General features: G+C 36.6%; 1 protein-coding gene across 2 annotated transcripts in view; it reads right to left on the bottom strand.

Annotated features, from left to right (window-relative positions):
* Window positions 1–21647, bottom strand: part of LOC145782135 (uncharacterized) — a 63268-nt gene that overhangs the window by 35552 nt on the left and 6069 nt on the right. For both annotated transcript variants that reach the window (XM_082593891.1, XM_082593890.1), the window contains exon 2: window positions 21449–21534. In XM_082593891.1, the coding sequence (XP_082450017.1) occupies window positions 21449–21534 (86 nt within the window). The remainder of the gene's footprint in view (window positions 1–21448; window positions 21535–21647) is intronic.

A 21647-nucleotide genomic window follows, 5' to 3' on the forward strand; every position in this document is an offset into this window, starting at 1 on the left:
AACCGTTTTTGATACGAACAGAAGTGTTTCTAATCCCGTGTGATATGTTTTGTGTTACGGTATGTGTTACTGTGTATGGTGTTGAATTAAAAGCACTTTACATTCACAATTAATAAAATGATTGACACAGGACAATAGCCTCATGTACGGCCAAGCAAAAAACGTTCAAATATCTTTCTCGATTATATGGACGCTACAATGACTGTTAAATGTCCAACAGAAAACAACTTCAAAAAGAAACAAAGCGAACTTGCAAGCATTATCTTATAGTTAATTTCTGCTGAAGTAACTTCTATCCTCAATAAGCCTGCTAAGCCTGTTTGTTAGTTAGGTCTACTTAACGTTCCATTCAAAAATTACTTTAGAGATCTCGAAAATATGCGATATAGCTTCCACAAATATTTGGAAGTGAACCCATTTACATTGCTAAACTTTTATCATGAAACCACAAAAATGAGAAATTTTTTCAAAACATGTTTTGGTACAATTTCTCTTTTTTGTGAATTCATGATCTTGCAAAGCTAAAAGGCAAAAACCAAAGCAATTTGAAAAACAATGTAATTATATCAGAGATAAGATGCATAATGCGGCTTGAATCATCTCAACGGCTACATCTCGTAAACTGCTTGACTTCTAACAATACATTTTTGACGCAGATCCATCCCTTGCTAGTAATGGCATTGTGGCGATAAATTTGGCTACCACTGTTATGTTTGCTCATTGTTGAAAAAATTCGATTTAGATTTTGCGATAGTTTGTAAATTAAATGTAGCACTACATTGTAGGCTACCTTCTTTTGCTTTTGTTGATCATTTATTGTTGAAGCTTATTTTACTACGATCATGTGTCATATTATTTGATATATCCTACAGATAGCCTACTTTCCATCATTTTCTTTCGGGTGTGGTGGTGGTGGTGTAAAGGTTGTTAAATAAACAGAAGTACAATCGATTTTGAAGAATATTTTTCATTGATATCAGTGATCAGGATTCTTTGTTTCCGCAAATGATCTTCTGAGGATGAGAAACTCAAGACTTTTAAAAATTAGCGCAAACCTACAGTAGCTATGGTCAGGAACGGATTGTACAAGAGAAAGAGAATGCAAGATGTCTCTTCTGGGAAGCACAAGCAGTAACTTGGCCGCTTTTTGTTCATTTTTGTGTTAAACAGTGACGCTAGTATTATCAATATTTGCTCTTCTAAGCTAAAATCGTCTTTGTATGAACATTTTTCTTTGCCAATACAAGGATCGAGGGGCTCTGTATTTTTTTACAACCTTTAAGCGGTAGTGGTAACTCGAATTAGATCTTAGCCCGCTAGCACAAGTCTAAAGTTCACGTCAGAATACGATATAACCCACCAGTGATTAAAAACTATCAAAACCATAACAAGCCAAAGCAGTGAAAAAATTTACCTTGTTACATGCCTTGAGACGGTAAGATTGTAAAGGTTGGCTTATGCACAAATTAATAGAATTTTTTTTTTAAAGATTTAGACCACAATAAAGAGCTAAGTGTAATGAAATACATTTCCAAAAAACAATTCAGCAGAGATCTAATAGATGTAATCTATTGCTTTAGAGAATCATTCCTTTGAAGCTGAAAAAAGCAATTATTTTACGATTAAATTTATGTCAAGGAAGAGTTTTGTAAATATACAAAGTCTTGCGCTTCTTTTAATTTTTGCTCTGAATGATGTGTTCATTTGACTATTTTTCAGTCTTCCAACAGCAGCTTGTCGGTTACTTTTTTAAGCGGTTTTTCGATGAGTTTCAATGTTAAAACAGCCTGATTCTAAAGTGGGTCACTCCAACTTGCCTGTAATATTTGTGTCCACACAAATAATATTAAAATAGTCATCGTGATGCAACAAAACCTTTCCAAGAGATCAATGTGAAATTCATTAAACCCATGTTTTGCCAAAACTCTATTGTCACATCCGGGAAGCTTACTTAACGCCTGACTCACTTTCGCCGCATTCCTGCTTTTCAAATTTGATTGTTTTTGTCTATCAAGTTTCTGGAAATGATTCTTTGAAGGCGACGCCGTTCGTTTATTAGGCAACATACGCCGACCTTCGACAATCGCCAACAAACAACAGCAGGCTCAATGCCAATGCTCAAGTAATTAGAGAAGTTTGATTACTCGCAAGCAAAAGATAAAATCTTCTCAACAAAATGTCTTGTACTTGCTCATTTGAAAGATTTGGGATACTTAAAGAAGCATAAAGAGTTGGTTCAGAAGCTTGCACATGGTAAAAAGTGAGCTACCAATGGTTAGGTGAAACAGCATCAAGAAAATTAGATCGAAAAGCAAAGATTCTTTTTAAGCAATGGTTGCTGGATGCTCAGTCCACAATACATCAGACATGAAATCAAATCAAATTGGTGCAAAAAAAAATCAGGACCATACTTGCAACATGTAAAAATATAAAGCTGTAGTTTTTGAAGTGTTCTTTTTCAAAAAAAAAAAAAAAAATTACAGGAATCATGAGCAAACGTACCAACAGCGGATAATGCTTTCTAACTTTCAAAACTCTCCGCTGGCGGGAAATCGTACAAATGCGAAAGAGCTATTTGCTATGTCCTAAAATAAAAAAAACGGCAGCTGAAATCGTGAGAATACAAATAGGTTTTTTTTACGGTAAGGTGAACCATGGGTGAACAATGTGCAATATGCATACACTTAAAACCTAAATGCGAAGTTAGCAATTTACGTTGACTCAATGTCGATAATACAGACAGAACTGAGCTTGCTTGCTAGGAAAGCGCTCGTCAGTTCTATTTGCATGGACGTCAAAAGTCAAAGAGCTTCCAGAAGACGTGCGTCCGTCACCGAACAATGGCGCAGTTCCTTTATTACGGAGAAAACACTAAAAAAAATCACTTCACAAAAGAACAAAAGCCTCGTTTCTAGTCTACTCCTATTAAAGTCACATCATGACAATTCATGATGTCGGCAAAATATCGTAAATTAGGATGCCGCCTAGATTCTCCAAAATCCACTTCACTGGAAATAGGCTCTATTTTAAACTTGTTTACAAGAACAATATGAGAACGAGTTGAGTTACCAACCCTTCAGCACATCCTATTCTTCTTCATTCGCAGATAAATAGTAATTCTATCCGTGCAGCACTTGTTACTTAGCGGGATGAATAGACTAGCGATTATTCAGTGATCGGTTTGTTTAACAAATACAAAGTCTCTACAGCCAGGTGTATTCAATGTTTAACTCCGGGCATTGTCAGTGATTGTTCGTTTAAAGAGTTTAGCCTATTCGGTTACAAGTTGTTAACAATGCAAAAATCTTCCCGCTTTTAGGAATTAACTTCCGTCGGGCATCAGCGAAATAGGAGACGTGTTACGATCCCTAGTCTGCAAAGCACGTCTGCGAATACCTGAGAAGCTAAAACCACGTGACCAGTGTCGGTCTTTGGGGTGTGCAAACCGTGCGATCGCACAGGGCCCGCAAATTAGGGGGCCCGCAATTTACTCAGAAAATGCAGTAATTTTGTCATTTTCAATGGAAAAATTCAACAAGTGAATTCAACAAAGGAATTGGCAACAAGAAAACATAAGAGACTAAACGAATTCAACCTATTTCGTCCCCTGAAAAGATCGAGAAAAAAAACACGACATAGCCGAATTCGCTGATCGGAGTTGCCGCAAACATTTCAAAATTTCTCGATCTTTTTAGGGGTCGAAATAGGTCGAAATTTGATTTTGTTACACGATTTCAGGGTAGGAAATAGGTTGCATCCAGACTCAACATCGAGACATATAGCTTTATTTCCGAAAAATGCCAAAGAAAGCATGATCTTATCCTTTTGCTATGCCACCGCACAGCACCATTTTACAGTAACATTCATACCTAATTTTTTGTTGAACATGCTCTCAAAATGTCCCAAATTCAAAGTAACTTTTCAAAATTTTCTGGGAGAGGCCCCCCAGACTCCCGCTGCTTTTTGTCGCCTTCGGCGATCACGCTGCCACCACTGCCCCTCCCCTTTCAAAGTACCTAGCTACGCTACTGAATTGGGTCATTGTCATTGGGGCCCGCAAAACATATGCTGCACAGGGCCCGAAATACCCTAAGACCGGCACTGACGTGACACTCATAATAGTGATCACATGACTGAAGACAATTAGGTCTTCAGGGCCATTGAGAAGATAAGTTTGGCCGGTTAACCTACCAATGAGCTCCTCAGCGACCAAAATCAAGACACATCTAAGAAAAACGCACTGTCGGTAGTTTTTTCAACTTCTTGGCCCCTTGGAAAGGTTACAAGCCCTTGAAATCATCTCGGGGTGCAAAAATACCCCTAGACCCCTTGTCAACGTTACTGAGTCTGATCATAAATTTGCATCAAGATGATTTTGCAGTGGTTGGTTTGTTATCGTCTAATTTAAGCGTTGGTGGTTTATGTCTGCGGAAAATAATTACAAACCTAAACAAATGAAATTATTGACTCACAATGGGAAGCCACCACCTAGTAAGGTGAAATGAACATCTCTGATCGACTTGCCAAAATCAATTATTATAATCACAAATGATTCAAATACTCGTCATTTGACAATAAAACGGTGACGTGTGCGACTGGCGGCTGGAAAAAAACATGAGTATTGTGATTGATTGAAAAGAAGTTGCAAAGTGACGTCTACACGAAGACCAGCAACAGAGATCAGGTTTTCAATCGATGAACACAAGGTGAATTTAATTTGACTCGGAAGACTTTTTTTTTATTGAAAATAAAAGCTGAAGCCAACCAGGGAAAGGCGAAAAGAGCGGATGGGCGACCAAAAAAAATTTACGTTTGGCGAAAAAAACATTGTCGTAGTAGATTTTCTTTTCTGAAAAAGGCAATACTATTGGACACTGTCTTTTCCAGGCGACTTTAAGATATGACAAGCTATAAACTGAAAAGAAGGATGACAAATGACAAAAGATTACCTGGCAAAAAATAAAGGTAAATCTAAAAAAAAAATATAAAAAAGCAACTTAAATGTTCGCAGCTACAAACAATAGGAGAGGAATCTCTTCTGTGTTGACGTCCAACCAAGGCTACCTAAATAATTCATCTTCATCTTATCTAAAAGACAATTTTCAATCACTGTCACTTTTATCTCGCCATGCTGTCTCTAACTTGGGTATGAGTTTATAGTTTAATATCCCCTGAAAGAACTCGTAATTGCGTAAACATCAAGAAAACACTTTGTGAGGTATGTACGGGCTGGGAAAGCGTTCATTTATAATGAATATGTAAAGTTTACACGTAGCGTGTGTTGACGCCTGTTATCCTGTCGCCAGTAAGTGTTGATGATTGAGGAAAGCTTTTTGTTTTGTGAAGAACCAAAATTCAAAGCAATTTGACATAATTTACAAGAGACGAGGCAAAATTGACGCCACAACAATTTATTTGTATTTGTGTCAATTGAGGTTAACAGAAAGATGTAGAATTTCTACTCTGTCTGTTTTACAAACTCTATCACTGTATTATAAAACAATAAGCAAAGAAAATTAAACGAGAATGATTGTATATCTTCCAGTCTATAGAATCCGTGTAAAGCCACAATGTAAACTAACATTAAACAAAGCTGTGCACTCTGGTTTCATCCGGAAAAAGAAGACCCTGGTAATGCGATATCAGCGTGAAAGCAATGGTTGTACGCCGCTGCTGACGCAACGTGCCATTTCACAAGTGCTCTGCAAGTTGCTGCGTTTATTCAAACTATTTCTCTCGTATTGTCGCTAAATATCAGGGTTAGCAACTGCCTGGTGTCGTCGTCAATGAAAACCAGGGGTGGTTTGTACAGCGGGCCGCAAAATTTTTTTCACACAAGCTTTCTGTTTTTCGGGCCAGTGGCAAGAAAGTGGCCGCGATAAAACTTAAACCTTTTATGAGTCAGATTCTTCCTAATTTCATTCCACTTTTACACCGAAAAAACCTATTGAAACTGCTTATTAAATATATTGTAATCTATACAATAATTTTCACACAATTGCCAACTAACAAAACAGTACGGTAGGTTACGTGGGTATTTTCAATCACATAAAACTACTCTAAAAACCTATTCTACCCACAATAAATGTTAGATTTTATTTCTTTTTGCTTTTTTTTTGAATTTTGACAGTTTAATTTCAATATTGCAGCTATCAGCTATTTTCACCTTGGCTTCATTTTATAATTTGATAAAATATAGTGCAAATCACATATAATTTAAAACCTCATAATAAAATTTTCTTTAAAGATATACAAGCATGAAATTAATAATTGGAATTAACCATGAACTGTATCACCTAAAGACTGTAAATCTAACTGCGGTGTTGATGTTTTGACGCAAACCCCAATTCTAGTGCAATGTGCAAGGACTTACAGTGCAACAGCTATGAACGATTCAACCCATTCACGAAAAGATTTATCTACAGTAGATTTTAGAAGTATTTAAAGCGTTGGTTAGACCTACGTGAACAAATAGCAAGATTTAGCATTTGGGGAAAACAAACTTCTGGTGAAGAAAAGAGTAAATATTTTTAAGGGTTGGAAAAACAAGTAGCCTACTTGAAATTGCTGTGTAGTGAATAAAAGTCAATGAAAATGTAAATTCAAAATGTTATGACAGAATATTGCCGTAAGCAAAATAACATTGCCCAAGACGCAAAACACTGCGGAGAAAACGGTTGCTGACAATGCAGCTAATTTTCCTTTCAACAAGTTAAATAATGTATCACAGACGCTGACGCCTAAAACATCGTCAAAATAAAAATGCCAAATATTGAAATCAGCAAACTGTGAAAACATCTCTCAAGATACTGACAGCAATCTTGCCCTTGTTGTTGAATTTTAGAAATGTTTTTGACAAGTTTGTTATTTCTTTGTGAAAAGTGCATCATGAAATTGAGCATGTGTGTGATGACGCGCACGATGACGTAGGTTGGTGTATTTGGCCTTTTTAAAACTGCGGAACAATTTTTATATTGAAAGAAATTCTTGCGGAACACCAAACGAAATTCAGCTGCCAAGACTGAAATGTCTTGTTTGTGTTGCAAAGGGAAATGACAAGCAAGATCACAAGCTGTCATTCTGATAAGTGTAAGCTTGCACACAATTATAAAATAACTTGCATTCTTCTGGTGACACAAGTTAGTCTATAATGCAATGCCTGGTGAACAGCTTCATTCTGTAATTGCACACAATTGCTGCACTTGCAGCCACAAACAGAGGCCATAGGCTTCTTTGGCCTTACTGTCAAGTCAGAGTCTCGCAACAATCACAATGGTGAATCAGATGAAAATCGACTTTTTACAGAACAATATGAAGGGTTTCCCTTTAATCCCAGTCGGAAAAGTTTTCTGTTTGGTGTTGCCCAAATAAGCCAGGCGAAAATGACTACTGTAGGCACTCGCCTACAATATCCAAACATGGTCGAAACTATTTACACAGAAATGACCACAAGTTCACGACAGAGACTTATCGAATCATATCGAAGATTGCTGCTAAGTACAGATTGCCCTGCCCATCTCCATGTTATTAATAAAATAGCGTCTTTGTGTCATGGCTGTAAAGAAAAACTTTTGTTTGGATCTTAGTTGCTTTTTTTGTTTTTCTGTAAGCACTTTCATAACTTAGTTGGATGACAAGCAAGGTAAAAGCTGAAACGAAAATTCTGCATTTAAATCTTCTTGACTGCGCACATAAATACCCATCATAACAGCCCATGCCTATAGAGGAATTTCTGGTAAAGAACTTGTTTACTGTTGTTTTTTCAACTATAATTGTCCAAGTTACTAAATAGCATATATTACATTTTTGTGACGTGAACTGCCGATAATGCGATATACTTGATATACAACATTTGAAACTTAAAATAAGAATTGCAAATCACAAAAATTGAAAAAAACAATGAAACTTTCTTTGTTCAGATGCGTTCTGTTTTGTGCAACAAGTTTATTTTCACAAACTAGCCTATCCCATTTTATCATGCTTTATTTCAAAACAACAAAATCGGCAGTTTCTTAAACCTTTTTCTTGTTTTTCGGTTGTTATGTTTAGGCTTCTGTTGTTTGAGAAATTTGTACTATGACGTCAAATGACGCGGCAAAGTCGTTATTGCGTGATCGTTTCAAATCTTACTTAGAAAATATGTGAAAGAAAACATTGTTTTCTATAAGTTTATTTATTACGCAGATCTGGGTAGTATAAATCAAACTGTTTTGCGCTGAAGAAATCTCAAATTCTGACTTTGTTGAACTTACTCTGAACAAATTCTGTTGAACCAAAGATGACTTTCTTACAAGAACCAAGAATCTATTGAGGTGACTCAGCGTTTTTTCTGTTTGCAATAATTCAACTTCAAAATGTGTTTTGTTGCTGTGTTTTGAAGATGACGCATTGAAACCAACTCCCATTTGAATTTGAAAGCGTAAATCTTCATAGCAATAAAAGCCATAAACCCACATGTTCTTGAAGACCCTGCCCAAGATATTATCACCATTTGTGCAAAATTAGGCGTTTTGCAATAACTAACGTTGTTTTATTGTTAACTGTGAACCTAACGACGCCATTATGGCGAGGAACAAAATGACGCAGAAAAACGACTAAAGCCAAAGTGCAACAATACGAAAGGTATTTGTTTGGTGGCACAAATTGCACTCTGTCTTAGCTGGCACAAACTGTCTTTTTCGCATCGTATTTACGTCACAATTCGTTGTAGCGATCTGAAAACGCAAACTTTTACTGGTTGAGTCAGTGCTTACTGTTACCCGTCCAAAGCGAAAAGCAAATACGTCCATAACCCGACCAAATCATTTCAACAGCCACATTGCACACGCAATCCACATCACTGTTTTTATTCCAAAACTCGCCCAAAAACGAACAAATTTCTTGTGAAAAAAAGTGAATCTATCACGGGAAAGCGTCTCTTGTACAACGTTATTTAATCAGTTTAAGTCGTAGACTGGGCGTTGTTGCTAATTCCTGTTTAGTGGCAGATCTAAACAAGGTGTTGATCATATATTTGTCAGTATTAATCTAGTTAGTAAAATTCATCCTTTTATATCAACTTTACGTTTGCAAACATTTATCTGATGAAAAAAAAGGATGTAGGCTATTTTGCTACAGGAAGCAAAGCTTCTCAAAACAGGTAGCGAGTGATGAGAGCAAAAGAAAGATATTTACGTAAGTGCGTTTTGCAACTTTTCTTTCAATCAAGGCAAATGACTTGTAAACAAATAAAGATTAGCAAGGATTATTTAGCAAGGATCATTTAATTAGCAAGGAATGTTGTCTAAGTTAAAATGGGGTTATTTCATTACTGTTATTCGCTTTGAGGGAAGGCATGCAAACGCTGTATTGATTTACGTGGGAATCTTGCAAGCTGTTTTCCTGCTGAACTGTCTTTGACATTGAACGTAGTACTGTAAATCTAATGTTTCAGGCTTTTCCCAGAAAAATGACTTGAGATGTTTAGAGGGCATACATCTGGATAGTTTTCGAGCACAAGTCCAAAATACACATACAGAAGCTATTCTGCATCAGTTCGGTATCCCTGCTGTTAGTGGACCTGGCTTCGATTCTCAGTCAAGTCACACCACGAAAATACTCTGATCAGTTCAATTCTTCCGTGTATAGCAGAAGTTAGGGAAATAATGCGAAAATATGGCATAAAATTAAAGCAATGCATCTGCTTTTTAATACATGGCCTTATCAAGATTGATAGATTGCTTTGATTTTACGACTTAAGTTTCCAATTTGTGATAAACGTTTACATTATTTATATCCAATTTATTTTACGCTAAAAATGTTCAGTTTTCAAATTTCTGTGAAATGATGGTAGTAAAAGATTTCAAAGACTCGGACTTGTGCACCAGGCATGACAGCTCTCGTGCAAGCTGTCAATCATATGCAAGTGCAAAACTTTTCTTATTACAAATTTTATCACTTTGAAGTAGATAAGATTAAGACGTGGCTTAAAAAGTGAAAGAACAAGATTACACGGAGCTGCCGTGTGAAAAAGGCTCAAAGAGCTGTACATGTTGATGTCCAACACAACGCATGTCTTTACACGTCAAGTGTAAAAATTGCCCGTAATTAAGAGAAAATCTTCACAACAACAATGTTGCATTTTGTCTGCTTGCCTTGCACTGACGGTCGTAATTGATAAATAGAGACGACAAACTAGCATTTCAAAGACTTCGAGCGTCCGAACCGAGAAACAGTCATTCTGATGTCAGAAATCTGATGCTTTTTCGCACCAGAATTTAACCTGGAGTGAATTTTAACTATTTTAACTAAGAGTGAAGCCGCCGAAACCTTATTTCAAGTTTCAGTCAAGGCGTCAGTGGGTGATTTGAAGCTCACCACATTCTGTGGACACTTTTCAGATTGAGTGATTTCAGCAGTGGATAATACGCTGAACCGTGCATTAAAAATAGCCGGTAATCTCTTGCGAACGCTTTGAACCAGTATCAGGTACCGTACCTAAGGAACACTGAACAACATCAAGGTGATTGGCCTGATCCTCTTGTGGTAATGGGAGAGTTGCTATTGTAAGAAACACGATTTGTCAAACATTTGTTGAATGGCTACATTTGTGAAATCATAATCGTATGTGATAAACATGCGTCATAAAGATAGAAAAATATCTCTATACTTTTAAATAGAGCTGGTATTTGTGTGCAAACAAGTGTCTTAATTGAAATTTTCGAAAACATCAACAAATTAACAGAAACTGCACTCTTGGATGTAACATGAGAGCAATGCTCCTAGAGGGCTCAATCTAATATGCATTTTGATTTAAATACTTTCGCATTCTGTAATTTGATAGGCCATTTGTATTCAATTCATTGAATGCACCAGGGTCCAGCTCACGCACACGATGTAGCAAAAGTACCGTACGTGGAGAGTATTCATTTTCAAAGGTGTTTTCTCAATATGAAAAAGAGAAACTGTAACTTTGTGACGTGACACATTTGGTAAATATGATAGAAGCTACCTAGTTTCGTGACGTGCATTTTTAGAACAAACAGCAATATTATAAACTTGGAAATGCATGTGCTCTTCTCTATAACTTCCATTTTCGGATTAGCCAGATTTTTAGCCAGATTTTCAGCAATATGAGGGTTCATTTTTACCGGTTGACGTCTTTACTGACCACATTAAACGATCAGGTAATTGTCTCTGAAAGAAAGGCTTGTTTTCGGTATTTTTTATGGTATGAGGTTGCATTTCTGACATTTTAGTTGTTTTTGCATCTAGAACTGCGCTATTGCGTTGCAGGCTAGTAGGCTACAGTGCCATGTGAACCGAATTGAGATGTGTTTTGCCACAATATATGCAAAATAAAATCATTTTTATTATGACAATAACAGGCGACATCCACATTTCACAATTACGTGGAACCAACGTTTCGTATTTTCTGAAATTCAACGCACCAGACTACTACACAAAAGTGCTGTAATGATGCATAGCGCCTATCAAAGGATGTGTTCAAAGATAGCTTATCCAACAAAAACTGAAAAAAAAACTTTGCAATGCAAGCAGACACGAATGTCTGTAGTAGCTCTATGTAAATACAAAAAATATGCTATGAGGCTATGCGGTCAACTGTTTACTCGGCAATTAGGCACGCTTAAACATTAGGCAATGTTGGCCTGTAAACGTACAACTACAAAGCACATTATATTTTAGGTTATCTCGAGTTTGTAGTTTTCTACTAATAAAGTTGCTTGTCAGAAAACACGTGCCATGTGAACTCGTGTTACAACGAAATAATCAAAACGAACAAACACGTTTTTCCGGTACAATCAATAAGGCAAAAATAAGAAAATTAGCAACTTCTCAAAATATGCAGCTTAAAAAAGGCAACCTCAAACTAGTTTTAAAGATAGAATTGCGATTTAATCGCGTATTTCCAGATTTTACTGATTTTAGTTTAACAATAACTGACTTTAAATAACAATTAGAATTAGAAGTATCAAACTTTCACACATTCTTGCTTATTTACACAGCCAAGCTGTTGGAAACGTTATAATAAACGATTCTGTTAAACAGGTTTTAGACACCTGCCAAGACAAGTTATCTTTCATTACATCCAGGCTTAAACCATCAGATAAGCAAGCAAAAATAGGAAAGAAAAATAGTGATAGTTGTGATAAGGCTTAGCTTTTGAAAGTAAGTGATGAGTGGTGTAAGCGAACCGTTTCATTCCGCCCATCAGTTCAACATCTGGCTTCTGTTTGGCTCGCTGGCGAGTAACTCAAGCGCCCAGAAAAGTTCATTTTCAACGACAAAAACTATTTTTGGTGAGATGATTTTAGCCCACTTTTACTTTGAGCAGTTTTTTGTTGTCTTCTTGCAATCTAACATACGAAGATGTGGAATCGACGTCGAAAAACCATCAAAGTGACCAAAACTTTGCAAACGGGGTGGGGCTTTCACGTGGAGAGGAAACGTAACGTGAAAAGAGTCATTGAACTTTAAAAGTAAACTATTCAAAAAGGATTGTACGAAACATATGTGATAGGTCAGTCGCTTTACGTGGGTTGTTTGCATGCAATGCATTTCAAAATAAAAACGATCCATGAAAAACAACACAGGCTACTCTATGTTAGATTTTGACCGCATACCCAAGTAAGCTAATTGTGTCATTGCGGTGGCTACTTACATTTAATTATTGGGTTACACTTTATCACATCTAAGCATTTATAGCTTTGGTAGAGAGGTACTTTTTAAAAACCATAGACAGACAATCGATAACAACTTAATAACATTGAATTGCATAATTCAAAATTAATACAGAAATGAAATAGATACATAATTTCAAACGTTTTCGGCAAAACTTTCTGCCCTCTTCAGGAAAATATCTTAATTCATCTAAACAAAACAAAATTATTCTAGTTGTAAGCATTTAGTTGTATAAATGAGGCTTTTCACAGGGTTGTTACTGTTTCATACATGATAGCATCTTCTTTCTTTCCTGTCCCTATTAAGGCGCTGAGGACATTCTTAGACGACACAGTTAACTCCTCTTTATCGTGCAACATCAGAGCAAAGCTACATTGCCCCGATAAAGTCGGTGGAAAGGGGAAACCACTCAAAGTAAAGGTGGGGGGCCAAAGAAAGGGGTGTAATTAAACGACGATAAACTGTATTTTCCGTCTGAAACTAATTCTTCTCAGAGCCGGAGACATTTTTAAACCAATCAAATAGTGTGATAAATGGAAACAGATTTGTATGGCAGTTAACGAAAAGAAAAAAATTTAGCTTTAAAATTTTTGTTTTGGGGTAGTTGGCTTTAAAACGTCATAGCTCATGCACTCCCACATGCTAACCAAGACAAATCGATTGGGGAAAGTTTACTCGTAAAAATTATTAGGATAATTTGGAACTGTTTCAAAATCAAGATAAGGATTCTATTATTTTACGTTAGTTTTATTTGGCCAGTAATCAGTCATTGTTGAAAAGAAAGATGATTGCTTTTGTTAGCTAGACCTATTGCTTGCGTTGGTGAGTTCTGAGGTGGGGATGATGTTCAAGTTAACTCGTATCAAAAAATAATACTTTATCTATAAATGTTTTCAGGTTCTGTTTCTGTCAGTTTAAAGAGCAAATCTGCTGTGATTCAACGTCTCAATGTAAAAAAGTGGCTGATTTGCTGTCTGGGATAGAGCTTTAGAAGAAAATTGTCCATCAGTCTTGCAATCTGTTAAGTACACTGGTGAAGTTAAGATATTTTGGCATCATTTTGTAGCCAACGAGGACAATTGAAACTTTTTACAATGTCAAAACGTTTAACGAATGATTTGGCTATCTGGGTGGTTGGACCAACACCAAGTGTGCTCACTTGTTGATAAGTCTTGACCAATTTCCAATGGTTTACTACCAAATTTCCAGCATCTTAGCAGCCTATTAAAAATGTAGCACCGTGAACATACAAAGACAAGTTACATTACTTTGGTGTTCTATGTTTTTGAAACCAAGTTAAACTCATAAAAAATAATGCTGCAACACACACGAAGTTAGTTTTGGGTGTTACTCTAATGCTCATCAGTTTAGCAACAAATTGTTGATTTTTGAAATGTTTTGTTACGCATATTTTACTGTGAAGTTGATTTCCTTCATCGCCCACAACTAAATGTCATGATAAGAGCAACTTGATGGTTTAGCTTGCACTGGTCAGAAAAACGCACAATACTTGAATTATCCACTTGCAGAATCGTATTTTCCATAACTGTAGAGAAATAACTTTTCGTCATTGATTACAAAACAATTGAAAGAAAAACTGTCCTTTCAAAATGCGACAATCCAGATTAATTAATGTTCTAGTGACCTAAGAGGAAGCTGTTGTTGAGATTAACGAATCGTCAAGTGCGGATAAGTCCTTTAATCCACTCTTTTACTAACATAACAATCCCATATATACAATACGTAGCGGTACCGGACATACTGCAGAGCAACCTGTCTTGTTTCTTTAAAGTTGGTACCATTTTTCTTTGTTTTACGTCGACGAATGTTTAATTTGTGTGGAAAGGCAAAGCTGTGGCGTAAAAACGAATAATATTGGGACTGCTAGAAAACGACAAAGCTCATCGATTAAAAGCTTAGTCCTTGAAAACGTCAGTCAAAGTTCACGATTATTTGCTACTTAACTTGCTTCGATACTAAGTTTACATTGATGGACAATTTCAATGTTGACAGTAGTACCATTACTCACCTCAAAATGTTAAGCAGTTGGTTTATTTGGTGTATAACATGTTGCGTTAGTGCGTCTGTATAAGGCGACATGCAACTCTGTGCTTGAATTATGCTTCGTTTTTGTTACAAAGAAAATCTGACAAGGTTTATGAAATTAATTAACTTTCTTACAAGCTGTTGCTGCGGTGAGGTATGTCCGTCGCGCTTTTGTACAGACAGAGTTCTCTCAAATTATGTCAACTTTGAACACACAAGATGAGCGTGAACCAATACATAGGCTACCATCGTTTTCAGATTCGGTCCTTACACTTGAAAGTTTAATACCAGCTCAGTAGCCGAGAGATGACTGCCTCGTGCTTATAGGTCTGGGTTCGATTCCACGTCGAATCATACTAAAGACTTTAAAACGATGCCGATTGTGTTTTTTGTTAACTCAGAGAGGCGTAAATACGGCACAAAAGTTGAAAACGAGTACTGTCACTAAAAGACCTTAGCTGTTGTGACAATAATTAACCGTATAATTAATTATTGGAAGTTCTGTTTGTCAATGACAGCCATATTATCGCATAACATGGATAACCAATTTTCATAAAATTCTTGAGCATTTCTTTTGACAAACACAAAAATTGTTTTCAGCACTTGATTTCTACACCTCAGTTTTGTGTTTTGTGTACAGATGGAAAGAGATGACAAATAAAGTTTGTATTTTAACTTTCATAGCGAAACTCAACATTACCACAGAATTTCCAAAATCACCTGATCACAACTTACTGTATAAGGTACGCTTTACTTTTTCAGCTTAAAGGTTTGGTATCTTTCAGTTACTTTAAGCGTTAAGTGATAATATCACTATAGTTATGTTGACTAGTTGTTGCAACTTTGCTGGTATGTGAGTTTTTCTTTTGATTCAGAAAGCATAAACAGTGTAATGTGTTTCTCGGCAGTCGAGTGTAGTAGGACTTGACAGCGATAGACACGTATTTCGCCCAGGAGGCTGGGCTCATCAGTATCGCACCACTAATTCATGCCACATAGTTCTCAACCGCTGCTTTTGTCAGTCAATTGATTTCGTCAGTCAATTGATTTCTTACCTTTGTAGAAAGAAAACAACTGAACTAACTGTTGGCAAGGATATGCACTGTTGAAAAGAAGCGATCTTTCTGGCGTCAGCACTACCTGACTACTGCACCGGTATGGTTAGCGAAACACAATGCTCGCTGTTCTATTATAGTGAGGAGTCAGGTAGTGCTGACGCCAGAAAGATCGCTCCTTCTCAACAGTGTAAATGTGTATTGTCAAAGTGACATTGAAAACTAACTCTGCAGCGCCACCTTACAGATGATATTTACATGATGTTTACAAATAAACAACAGCGGGTCATCGTTTCTATCAGCTTTAGTGAAAGCGCTTAGATACAGCACAAGAATGAGCAGCTGATGTATCCAAAACGAAGTGCTAGTTTCAAACGCGTTTGTTTTTTTTCGTCCAGGTTGTATCACATTGCTCTATGCCAGCGAAAAACAAGTTCAGTCATGTTACATTGTTCATTTTTTTTCTATGGTTTTGAAAATACAAAGTTATTCTGTCACGCAATTTATTGTCTTTCGCATTTTTCATTGGACACAAACGGCCTGTTGTTTCTTTTAACTGGCATACAAGTTCTGCGTGCACAGTACATGTTGATATCAGCTGTTTATTATCAGCTTCGGGTCAGCGCCGGTTCGTTTGATGATGTTAAGTAAACTGTCGGCAACTATTTAACCACAGAATTACATACAAACATTGAAGTGGTTGAAGATGAATTTTACAAAGGTCAGTATTAACAATGTGGCAACCTTTAGGTCTTCAAACGTTGAACAAACGTAAGTTGCATCTTATTTCTTACTTTGTCTATTGTTCAAATGGCTAACTAATATTAAGTGAAGAGCTTACTGACATGATGAAACATTCATACTTGATTTAGATGTGGTAAAACTTGACACTAAGACAAGTAAGCAATTGCAAACATTTGTGATGATGTTCTATTTCGGTGTATGATCTTCAGACTAGAAGCTCAACTCGAAAACAAGTTGCTCAGAGGAAGATGTTATGCAAGATGGATCTTCAGACGCTGACGATAAAAAAAAACGACGTATATACGACCGGGCGGCAAAACATAAATTTGGTCGCGACTGAACCAAACTTATTAATTGATATTCTTGGAAAACGGAACAAATCCAGTTTTTTTGTTATTTTATATTTAAAGTTTTTCGTCAAGGATGCGTCAATGAAAAAAAATAACAAGAAAAAGTATTTTCTCCAAAAGAGCTACTCATTTTTCTTGAGAATCAAGTGGATGTTGTTTAAGGATGTGGTTGAGCTATATGTCTTTCATTGAAATTAGACATTATCCGACGTAAAAACAGCACATAGCTTGTGATCAATGACCAACATATTAACTAAAAGGTGGCAGAAATTGATAGATTTTTCATCTGAATAATAGCGGTAACACACGAAACTTCATCCTAATCAACTGCTTTTGACCTTGACAAGCTGTTTATTAAGAAAAGTCCCGTTTTTGATGAAGCATTTGATGTAGAAAGTCAGAGCAAAGCTAATCCAAACACAAGTGCAAAAACATTTACTACAATTCATAAACATGTAATTCTAATATGACATGTTTACACACGTAATCTCAAAGACTCAGTTAATCTTGTAATGTTGAATATTTCATCGTCACGTTCCAAAGTGGTAAGAAATACACTTTTATGTGAAAAGAAGCTCATAGCCAGAGTTACCTAGCGTGTTGTTTAGATACTATTCTTGTTTTTGCGTTTGATAAAAAGAGAAGGAATATGTAGTTTAAGTCCAACACTTTCCTCGGTTTGCTAATGTAGGGTAACAAAAGCATCAAGTGCCTAGTCTTTATAGAAGTGGTTTGTTTCCAAACACAAACGACTACTTTACGAGCTGTCCAAGTGCTTTAGAAGTTTTAAAACAGCTCGTTTTGTGCCAATAGCAAAATATTGCTCTTGGGCTCTCGTTCAACGTCTAATAATGTAAAAGCAATGCAAACCATCTTGATGTGTTTTATTGGATAGCTGCTCAATAAAGATTTGAAGTAGTTGGGTCAATTCAACTTCAGAGATAAAGAACGACCCCAAAACGCAAGTGTGCCAAACCATCGAGTACTGTAGTCTTCATACCACAACATGCAAAGCCCATACATTGTCAATATCCATAAGTTAATACGGAAGTATACGGAATTCCTTTAGAGTTGGAACTATTTCAAATTTTACTTCAGAAAATCGAACCTATAATCACCAAACACAAACGTGTAGGGGAAAATTTCTCAAACATTGAACCAAATATATTTCCAAATTAAAGTAGGCATCTATTTAGACATATACTTTCATATTAACATTATCCTACGTCTAATTGGCATGCTCTGCAACCGTGTGACCTAAACAAAATTGAGAGAATAAGATGCTGCAAACAAAAACGTTGGAATAATGGTTTCCGGTCAGTAGCCAAGTCTGAGTTTTTAGGAAGGGATTAAATGGAAGAAATTATGACAAATTTAATCCGTTGTAAGTTAGGCTTAAGGGGGAATTGTAAAGATGTAGCTTAATGTGTGTTTATTTTTCTTTAGGACTAAATTGCTACATTCGCAAATTATGGATTAGCATCAATTGCCAGTTAAAAATAAACAAGTTTCAGTGCCATGATTGCTGGTGTCAATTCCAAAAGCGCGCAATCCTTAAGAAGTATGGAGTCACATTAAGGAAGGGCCGAAAGCAACAAATTGTACATTTTGAAAAACGTAAATTTAAATTTATTCGTGTTGTTTCTGTCTTTCTTGAAACATAGCAAAATCATAAGCGGCTGACAAAACCACCGCATGTAGGCTATGTCAGTTGGCGTTTTTCAAATTTCATTCCCTGCAGCAACCCCGCCCATGTAAAAAACTCAATCAGATATTATCGATGTAAACGCAGAGACATGGCTCAGTAGGGACGAGATCAAAGCCGTCAGCCGAGTTTAATCCTCTCAAAAATGTCTGAAACGTTCGCCCAAGCTGTATCAAGCCATATCAAAGCTGCTTCAATCAATTTGCCAAACACTTTTTTCTGATATAATTAAGCATCAAGCGAGAAAAGGCTAACCGACACGCTCAGTTGTCATGGAAACACCTGTCTGTTTGTGGCCAAAATCAGAGCGGCGATGAAAATGACGTCATTCCATTCATCGAAAACATTGACTTTGTGACAACGACACTTTGACGTCACACGCGTCACGGACCTTGACAATGTAAGCAAATATTGTTTCAGTGTCTAGATGTCGCTATTGAGTATTTAAGAAAGCAATTGTTTGGCAATTTGGCATGAAGCGTGGCTTTGAAAGCGTCCTGTCAACAAATCCGGATGCTGAAGAAAATATGACAAAACCACTCTTTGATGGTCGGTTAAAGCGTTTTTTCTCGCGTACGATGCTACATACAAGAAGCAGCAACAGTTCGTAAACTGATGTTGTTGAGAGTCAAAGTTTTGTTGTTGAAAAACGCTTAGGCCTATTTCAAAGTTAGTCTAATATCCTAAAACTTATATAGTTATAGACTGATAGCGCTTTTAATTTCACACTTGCTAACGTGGCAAAGGTATGAAAATTTATCTCACCAGTGTATCCTAACATGAGATTTGATGGGTGAGGTTAAGTGTAAGGTATTTTTCTGGTTCATAATCTTACTTGATGGGCTACCTGTTGTCCTACTATGTTGCATAAAGCTCACTGCTCCTGTGTCGTCTTCATTTGTTTACTTACTCTAGCCAAACGAACGATGTGATGCTACATGCACCCCGTTAATAAGTTGTTCAAAAATAATGACTGGCAGCAGTGGCGTAGCTAGAAAAAAAATTTGGGAGGGCCAAATATTTGATGAATTGAAGAGAACGACAAAGTGTTTGATTTAAGACATCGCCACCTGATGTGCAGTGGCGTATCCTGGTGGGTGAAGCAAGGAAAGCAATAAAGCTGGTGGGGGGTTAGAGCGTGCCGAAGGCACGCGTATTCTAGGGGGGTCCGGGGGCATGCTCCCCCGGAAAAATTTTGCAAAATTACACTCAAATAATGGATTATAGCGCTTTCTGGAAACACTTTCAGGGTAATATTTGTATGAAATTTATTAGCAGATAAACAGCTATTAACTTATTAAAGGTAGCTGTATTAAAGGTAACGGGCAAAAATTTCGGCTAAAATTAGAGAACACAAAAACCTCAGCTACACAAAAACCCAACAGAGTAAGCGATTCTGAAATTGCTTCCACATATTAGTTAAAAGAAGCGTAAATCGCGTAAACTTTGCGCGATTTACGATTTGCAAAATTTATTGGTGTCTTTCTGTGTGTCTAAAACAAGTCCTGGGGGGTATTAATAGCCAGATGTCTTGGAAAACGATATAAATTTATACAAATTATATTATATTTTCAACATAGGGTTCAACTTCGGCATCTAAATTTTGAAAATTTGAGGGGGCCATGGCCCTTTTCGCCCTCTTCCTGGCTACGCCTGTGGCTGGCAGTAAAACTGGTAACACTATATAAATGTTATTTCATTGTCAGCTGCATATTCGTCTGCATGGCGTGTTAGTTCTAACTATTACTGCAGAATAGGGGAAAATCCATAAATTCTGGTCTTGTACCAGAGGTATGCCCATCAGAGGGTAAAGAGTGATCAAGAAGCTGGTTTGTTTGCTAGTAACAATCTATGATGATGCAAACGGATGAACTCTGATGAGAGCAGCAATAAAACACACTTCTAATTAGTTACGACATCGTAAAAGACAATGGGTTACGATGGCTGGGTGCAAAATTTAATCGCTGATCAATGCCAACGACTTTTGTATTTACTGCTTCTCATGTAGCTTTCAAGGACAAGATGGTCGTTTTTACAAGTCTTAAAACTTTCTTCCAACAAATTCGTAAACCTAATGTTACTGTAGGCAAGGCTAGGATAAACATTATCATTAAAAGGTTTCGTGATCGCAATAAATTTGTGGTTGCTATTTACTGGTGTGATAAACGTCCCTTACGTTGAGTGACGTTTCACTTGTGCGTTACCTTTCTACGTAACTGACAATTCCACTAAAAGTTGGTCAAAGCAAAATATGAACATGCTTGTGAATCCATGTGAATCCACCAGAAATATATCGCATATCATTTAAATAAACGCCTGGTGAACAGCCCCATTCAATTTTTTTCTATTTAGACTCTTATCTTTTCATATTTTTGGCTGCCAAAACTTGCATTAAAGTGTTTGAATTAAGATCGTTGTCTATCTACAAAGTTCAAATTAAGCAAAGAATATGTGCTTGAATATTAAGAATACTTTAAAGTTGTGAATGGCTTCCCTAGCATATAATTTTGTCAAAAGGAGACGCCCAGTAATAGCACTGTTGCCCTGCCTTTTAACTGTTCTAGTATAATGGTAAGGTGAAGTAGAATGGCAGATGATTCAAAAGCAAAAGATGAATTCCGCATTCACACAAACGTAGGCTACTAGACCAAAGTAAAGTCATGTCAAGCTACAATTGAAGAAACATTAGAATAAACCAAGACATCAAAAAATTTCCATGACTGACGAAATAAAAAATAAGGCCTTGCAACTAATGCAAAACACAAAGTTCACAAGGGGCTTCTGTAGGATACAATCTTGCACGGAACCGTGTTTTCTTTGTTCTTACGATAATGTTTACCTAAAGCAAATAATTCAACAAATCTTACCTCCAACGATGTAAAGCAAACCCCGGACAACGATCACGGCAACAAAGACACTGTTTGCCCTTCACAAATTGACTCAAAGATTCAAACTTGAAAATAAAAAAAAGATCGATTAATTAATATTCAACGTATTTCATACATTTCAATTGCTTTGTGGAACTGCTAGCTTTCATTACTGGACAAGAGCGTAATATCGCTGCAT

Source organism: Aplidium turbinatum, chromosome 13 (genome assembly GCF_918807975.1).
Source record: "Aplidium turbinatum chromosome 13, kaAplTurb1.1, whole genome shotgun sequence".
Classification (NCBI taxonomy): Eukaryota; Metazoa; Chordata; class Ascidiacea; order Aplousobranchia; family Polyclinidae; genus Aplidium; species Aplidium turbinatum.